The 7725-nt window shown below is 50.0% G+C and overlaps 1 protein-coding gene across 4 annotated transcripts in view; it reads left to right on the top strand.

Moving 5' to 3' along the window:
• The window catches only part of RALB (RAS like proto-oncogene B), a 40530-nt gene extending 33011 nt beyond the window's left edge, over positions 1 to 7519 (top strand). For all 4 annotated transcript variants that reach the window (XM_057551070.1, XM_057551071.1, XM_057551069.1 and 1 more), the window contains 2 exons: positions 2679 to 2856; positions 5798 to 7519. In XM_057551070.1, coding sequence (XP_057407053.1) covers positions 2679 to 2856; positions 5798 to 5917 — 298 coding nt within the window. In that variant the 3' untranslated portion in view covers positions 5918 to 7519. The remainder of the gene's footprint in view (positions 1 to 2678; positions 2857 to 5797) is intronic.
• Positions 7520 to 7725: the final 206 nt, after the last annotated feature.

Genomic DNA, 7725 nt, shown 5'->3' on the forward strand with positions numbered 1-7725 from the left:
TCCCAAGCGCTGGACCGCCAGGGAAGTCCCCAGGTGACTTTTTATTCTGAGAACCAGAACTAGAGTCTAATAGGGAACTAAAAAGGAAGGAAACAACCAGTAATCTTTTCTCATTCTTTAGCAAGTTCTGGTCAGAAGTGAAGGTCATCAGCCGAAGGTGAGAACGAGGAAGGTAAACATCCCCCCGAGATGTGGAAGGAGCATCAGTGGGCGGGGGGGGGGGGGAAGCGCTCAGGAGCGGCCTCGGGGAGACAGGCAGAGCAAGGCGAGAGGAGTCAGGCGGAGCCTCAGTTGTTGTCTTCGTGGCGCCAAGCCTCCCGGGGCGGATGACGCAGTTCTCGGCAACTGTGGTGTGTGTGTTGTGAGCTGTTAACCCGCTAGGACTCCCTGTGAGAAACCCTGTTACTTGTAGCTCTTCCTGCTGTACCGAGAAGCTTCTGTAAGTGGCTGTAGTCCACGTGTTCACAGTTGGCTTTGCATCGACACGATCCTGCTGTGATGCCTTCTTGAGGACCGAACAGGACGGATGCACTCACCGCCCTATTTTCTTCCCTGTCCTGAGCTTTGGGTTTCCCATCGGCCCCGTGAGTCACCATAAAGGAAGCGCTGGCTGTGCCCCCAGTCACTGCGCACACACACACACACACACACACAGATACACTCGTGTCTCCTTACTTCCTCCTGGGAGGAGGGTTTTTGGTTGTTATGAAAGAAGAGAAAGGACAGGTGATGACCTAAAAGAAAAAGGAAGGGGAAGTTAGTGCTTGTGGCTTGAACTCTGGGCAGTTCGATAAAAGCCCCAGGCCGCCCCGGTTTCCCACGTCGCTGGAAGCAGACGGATGTGGGTAGATCCTCGGAGCCCTTATGCTTAAACTCAGTCGCTTCTCGCCTGTTAGCAGTTTTAAAACAGCATTTCTGCATTTATCTTCCAAACGGAAAGGCTCCAACATAAAACAAAATGTCAGTACACCCTCTCTTCCTTGAAACTTTTAGGCTTGTTACAAGAGACCAGAGCTTGGTACTTCTGTTTCTCGTTCAATATGTTTATCGATGAGGTGATTAGTCACGCCTCTGCAAGACTAATGAGCCAGAATGTGATCAGTTTTTACTGTTCACCATGTTTACTGATCACTAACTTCTAAGCATAGCCCGCGCTCTTTGACCCCTGTGAAATGCAGGGTGTGGCAAAGCTCCTCAGAGACAGGTTTCAAGCATCTGCTTATTTTTCATTTTGCTTAAAGCAGGGGATAAATCAGGAGCTTGGGATTAACAGACACACAGTCTGCATACAAAGTAGAGAACCAACAAGGACCTGCTGTACAGCACAGCCAACTCTATTCGCTATCTTGTAATAACTGATAAGGGAGAAGAATCTGAAAAAGAAGGGATACATGTATATGTGTAACTGAGTCACTGTGCTGCACACCTGAAACTAACACGACACTGTAAGTCCACTAGACCCCAACTGTAAAAAACTGATATCTGGTAGTGAAACCGACTGTATGGGAAAAAATTTAAACGTTTTTATTATTATGAAATGTCACCCCGTATTATGTAAAAGTGCAAATCCCCACCAAATACGTTTTTGAAGGGGTCTCTTTTGGGAATGTGTGGGAATACAGAAGTAGGCAGGTTCCCCCTGGTTCAAAATAATGGAAGCGGAATATTTAATTTCTTGAATACTCTGTTTTTCCAAAATGATTTTAGGTAGCTGATTATTTTTAGTAGAGGTGAACTTTAATGTGCTACAGGTAGCAGTTATTTTAGAGAAGATGTTTTGGAAGTACTTTTCCATAGACCTTATAGTATTTCATTTTTTCCCCCCCACTTTGTAGTAGAAAAATAATGCACGTTGAAGTAGGGCTCCTGCCTCACAGACCTGGGCGGGGGCGGGGTGCACAGATGCAGACAGAGTTGAAGCAGGAGTGGCAGAAAACCATACTTACCTTCACTGTGAGTGTCCCTCTAATGTTGCTTTGCTTTTCTGTAATATGCTACTTGACTGAGGAAAAAGAATCACCGGTTTTTCTCCCCCTGCATTGATTTCACGGTCTGCTAACAGACCATATGAAAACCCCTGGGTTTCATGGCTTTTATTCTCACAAAGAAATCAGACTTTTTTTTTCCCCAGGGGCATTATTAAGCGTTTTGTATATGAAGATACTTCTTTCATCTGCTTTCTACCACAGAGGGTCCCAGGTTTCTCCTTTGTTTTGTTTTTTGGCCAAAGCATAAATTGGGGATGCTGTTGAAATGCAGAACCCTGGGCTCCTGCCCAAGTATCTGCTCCTGGGCCCAGAAACCTGCGTTGTTTTTTTTTTTTTTTTAAGAACTTTTCTCCCGTTTTACTGTTCGTTATATTTATTGATTTTTTGGCCACACCGCGCGGCCTGCGGGATCGTAGTTCCCCCACCGGGGATGGAACCCGGACCCCCTGCATTGGGAGCGCGGAGGCCTAACCACTGGACCGGCGCCAGGGAAGCCCCCAGACCCGCGTCGGTAGTGGGTGACCGGGTCCCTGGGGCGCAGCAAGCTGGGAGCGGAGCCAGCAGGCGCTGGCTGGCCACGGGCGGGAGGGGCGCTCCCTGGGGACGGGCCTGGGCCAGCGGCCCGCCTGTGGGGGGGCCCGGCGCCCGGCCTGGCCTGCTCAGCCGCCTTCTTCTTGACCTGTCGCCCAGGGAACAGATCCTCCGCGTTAAGGCGGAAGAAGATAAAGTCCCGCTGCTGGTTGCGGGGAACAAGTCTGACCTGCAGGAGCGGAGGCAGGTGCCGCTGGAGGAGGCCAGGGCCAAGGCCGAGGAGTGGGGCGTGCAGTACGTGGAGACCTCGGCCAAGACGCGGGCCAACGTGGACAAGGTGGGCCCCGCTCCCCACCTGCCGGTCCTGGAGAGCCGGGGGGGTGCCTCCCGGGGGTCCTGGCGTCCGCACGAGCGGCTCGGGGAGGGTGCGGCCCCCTGGAGCCGGGTCAGGTGCGCGCCGTCGGGCGGGCGAGGCGCGGCCTCCGCAGACGCGGCCTCCGCGGCCTCCGCGGCCCGTGTCCTCCAGGGGCGGGGCCGGCGCCTCCGGGGGCCCTTGACTTTGCCCTTGCTGGCGGGTTGGGTAGATTTGTTCTCTTCACCTCCCTGCCCACCGGCAGGGCCAAGGGGTCCAGCCTTTATAACTTCGTCTGTGCGTCCAGGGATCCCTCCCCTCTTCCCCAGCCCCAGCGTAGTTCTTCGTTCAAATCTCTGAGGCGAAGGAAAGGATGACCTTGACAGTGATGAACACCGACGGTTTGAAAACCCACCTTCCAGTGATTGCGATTGTGAGGCCTTCTTTTAAAAAGCTGGAGTTCACAGCAGTGGCCCCAGAGCTAAAATCGACCACCTAAAAGCTGAGGTCCTCTCTCTGCCGTCACGGCCTGGGTTCCCGTAAGGCCGACGCGCGTCACTTTGCAGCCACGCCGTGGACTCGTCTGCTCCGTCTGTGCAGCACCTGAATCCCTCACATCCCTCCTCCTTTCTCCTTTGCTTCTCACCTGCGGAGGAAGGGATTTGAAACCAGGCGTCACTTCAGCTTGCAGGGTTGCTGGGAGGACGCTGGTGTTGGAAGGCGCCCGCTTTGGAAGCCTCTCCAGCGACGTCAGTCTGTTAAGCTGCTTCTGCCGTGCGAAGCAGGTTCCCACGGCAGCTCCTTTTTCTCTGATTGTTATCTCAGCTCTTACGTTGATTCTTGTGCATTTCCAAATCTTTCCGTTCCTATCAAATTGTTTTCTAGCTGTAGAATTAGAAAACACACAGGAAGTCCAGTCACGCACTTCATTTTTAAAAAATCAGGAAGACTTTCCGGGCTTGGAACTGCCGACCTGGGGGGCGGGAGCTGTCACACCGGCTTGTCACCTCCCCTTCCTGGCCGGGACCGGCCGGACCTGCCAAACGGGAACCAGCAGAAGCTGATGCCGGGCAGCGTTGTGTTCACTGTGAACAGTTCCCAGGAAAGGAGGTTGTCGATGAGACTGGCGATGAACAGCTTGGGCATCATTTGAAGCTGGACACACGCCCTTCCCCTCCCTCCGCCTGCCTTCTGCTGCTAGGACAAGGAGAAACCGGTGACATTCGAAGCTGTTCACAGCCCCTGTTATGGGGGAGGGGGCGCTTTCCTGAGAGGCTGGAGGAGAGGGGTGCTTAGGTCAGCCTGATGCAGTTGGGGGGGTCCTTTCCTGCACCCTGAGCTAGTGGTGAGGGCTCGTGGAGTCCCCCACTCAGAAAGCTCAGTCTTGCTTTCCTCTAGAAAGTAACAGGAGCCTGTTCTGCGCAAACGTCCGAAGGTCAGAGGCTACACTCAATCTCACACTTTCCGTCTTCTCTGTGAGAAATCGCAAATCTTTCTTTGTAGGAGGCGTATTTCGGCTGCTGGCATGTAGTTGGTACCCGGGCATGGTTGCTGGTAGCAGAGGGCAAAACCCAGACCACTGTGACAACTGATAGCACGCTGGCATTCAAAGGACACGTCTCATCAGCTCTTGATGAGGCCCCTTGCAGCTGGCATCACGGGAGCGGGGCAGGGAGGGGCAGACGTGGGGAGGGTGGAACCCCCCTCCGCCCCCCGCGTCGGGGGCCCCGTCGTTTGTTCAAGCTGCATCCCCTCCTCCTCCCCGCCCGCCGCGTTCCCCAGTCTGCCGTCGGGGTCAGGCTGCGAAGCCGTCCTGCGTGATGGCACTCGTGCCTGTAGGGTCAGGGGAGGACTCACCAGCTCGGTGGAATGTGGCAGGGCCCCGAGGCACTCTCCTCCCTTCCCTGTCCCGGTGGCTGGAAGCCAGGACGCCTGCTGACTGTCGTCACTCTCGGTGTCTGTAAGTTTCACAAACTGTTGTCGGTCTGTCCTGTGATGTTTCATCCTTCATCACACTTATCCCCAGAACAGGTTTCATCAGCGTGAAATAAGCTGCTGAATCGTAGTAACGGTATGACGCTGCTCCCTTAGCTTGACCCATTATATGATGTGAGCAGAGAGGTTTCCTTTGTGGAATTAGAATACGTTTCTAATGTTAGTTCTCATCTGCTCTAGACCTTTTGTTTTTTGGGTTTTTTAAAAAATTAATTAATTTTTATTTTTGGCTGCGTTGGGTCTTCGTTGCGGTGCGTGGGCTTCTCATTGCGGTGGCTTCTCTTGTTGTGGAGCGTGGGCTCTAGGCATGTGGGCTTTGGTAGTTGTGGCACGCGGGCTTAGTTGCTCTGTGGCATGTGGGATCTTCCCGGACCAGGGCTTGAACCTGGGTCCCCTGCATTGGCAGGCGGACTCTTAACCACCACGCCACCAGGGAAGCCCTAGACCTTTTGTTTGTTTTTTTAAATATATTTTTCTTAATCATATTTGCTTATTTATTTATTTATTTATGGCTGTGTTGGGTCTTCGTTTCTGTGCGAGGGCTTTCTCTAGTTGCGGCAAGTGGGGGCCACTCTTCATCGCGGTGTGCGGGATCTCTCACTATCGTGGCCTCTCTTGTTGCGGAGCACAGGCTCCAGACGCGCAGGCTCAGGAGTTGTGGCTCCCGGGCCCAGTTGCTCCGCGGCATGTGGGATCTTCCCAGACCAGGGCTCGAACCCGTGTCCCCTGCATTGGCAGGCAGACTCTCAACCACTGCGCCACCAGGGAAGCCCAACCTTTTGTTTTTGATGGCCCGTGGTTTTTAAGAATACATTTGGCTTTATATATACTTTAAACTGTAACTACATATCCTGCTTGGTCGAATTGCTTCATTAAATCATTAAATGGCTTTTTCTTCCTTGTTCTTTTCACCCCTTTCTCCCCACCCCAGGTGTTCTTTGACCTCATGAGAGAGATCAGAGCAAAGAAGATGTCAGAAAACAAAGACAAGAATGGCAAGAAAAGCAGCAAGAACAAGAAAAGTTTTAAAGAAAGATGTTGCTTACTGTGAAGGTCGAGGTGCTGGACCAAGTCGGTCGCCACTAAGGAGAGAGGGCAGGTTCCTCAAGCCAAGACTCCAGTCGACCTCTCGGCCTGTTCCCTGCTCTCCCCAACCTCATTCACACACGCTTCTATAAATGGGGAAAATATTTGTGAACCGGTGGCTGGCAGAAGAAATAAGCCCTTGACCGTGCAATGGGACAGCTCCTCTGTCGGGAGGTTTCAGAGTTTCCTCCTTCTTCTCCTTCCTAAAATAAGCCACGTATGTAGTGCTACAGGCAGGCGTTAGCCAAGTGTTAATTAAGAAGGACTGTCCTAGCTTCTTACTTTTTCCCCAGTTTTGTAACATTAGCGTCTTTCGTTTTGAAATAAAAGTGTCTTGTTTTATTAGATCTTGGGAAGCGAGGGTAGGGTGAGGCTCCCCCCACCCTTGTCAGCTCAACAGTAGTTCTCAGAAACATCCACGAGGTTCTAATGACGCTGGAAAATTGGGAGATTGTTTTGGGTCTCTTGGCCATACCCTGTGGCTCTGAAGCAGAGCTAAAAAAACAAAGTTGAATGGGGCCCAACAGATCAACACCAAGCTCAGAAATCCTTCTCAATATGAAATATGAAGGTTGTGCTCTTCATAGTTAAATAGCAGCCAGTTACGGTCTGTGTTGGCTGCTTTTCTCCTGTGGCATCCTGATTTCTGTGTAGGAGCTTCATTTTTAATAAGCGACATGAAGACTCAAGAGCAATATACTGTATAAATGATATACTTTTCTAATCAGAATTTTTAAAAGAAGTCCTTTGGCTAAATCCTCTCCTAATTGCCACTCGTAGGGTCAGGCCCCTCCTTCTCCACCTGTAACCCACGCTCTGTCCTGACCTGCTCCTCCCTGCAGAGGTTGAGAGGACCTTTTCTTTTGTTTCTTTCAGTGTAGCCCAAGTTCTTCTGAAGAACGTGATGACTTAAGATTGTGTTCTAAAATCATGAAGCCAGAGCCTGTGCCAGACACCTGCTACCTCTCATAGAATTGCTCAGTAAATTCAGAAGAAGTGGAGAAGCCACTGCCCCTTTACCTCTGAGAATTGGCTGCTGTTTCTAATATAAATTTGTTTCTGAGACAGCCATCTAGTTAGTTAGAAAAAGATTTTTATGGATGAGATATTGTCTTTCTTGTATCAATATTCTGAATTCAGCAGTCAGAAAATTTTTCATGAGGAAAGGAGGACAGCGGTAAAAACCTAGTACTCAGCATATTTTTTCCCCATTTTTCAGAAGTGATATTTCATGTATAGGTGCCAAAAGTGAATTGGGGTGGGGAGAACGGGAACCCTTGGAATTTATGGTTATTACAGAAATTGTAGAAATTATGATCTGACTGGAAAACAAACAATCTTGTATCACCTCCCAAAGAATCATGGGCTTTTTTTCAATTAAAAAACAGAAATTTACAGTTTTTCAGAATTTCAGCCTTCTTATTTTATCCTTTTGTCATACATGTGAAACGTATTAAAGAAATGGACAGGTATTCATTATCGTTCTTGTTAGATGTTCTGCAAACTTTTATTTCAATTAATTTTTTGAATTGGGCTGGGGAAATAAATTTATAAGTATAAACAGTAATTTTAACTTCATCTTTCCTTTGGAAGGGACAGACGACTACTCTTCTTAAAATTTAAAAAGTTGAAGGTAATCACACTCTTGCATTTTCTGAAACAACCTTTTTCTTCTCCTCCTAGTTCGCCACCTGTTTGATATATCAGTTCTGGTCGAGAGTAGGTAGGTTTGGAATACATACAAATAAATTAAGGATGGTACGAATTGTTCCA

This window comes from Balaenoptera acutorostrata, chromosome 8, assembly GCF_949987535.1.
Source record: "Balaenoptera acutorostrata chromosome 8, mBalAcu1.1, whole genome shotgun sequence".
Classification (NCBI taxonomy): Eukaryota; Metazoa; Chordata; class Mammalia; order Artiodactyla; family Balaenopteridae; genus Balaenoptera; species Balaenoptera acutorostrata.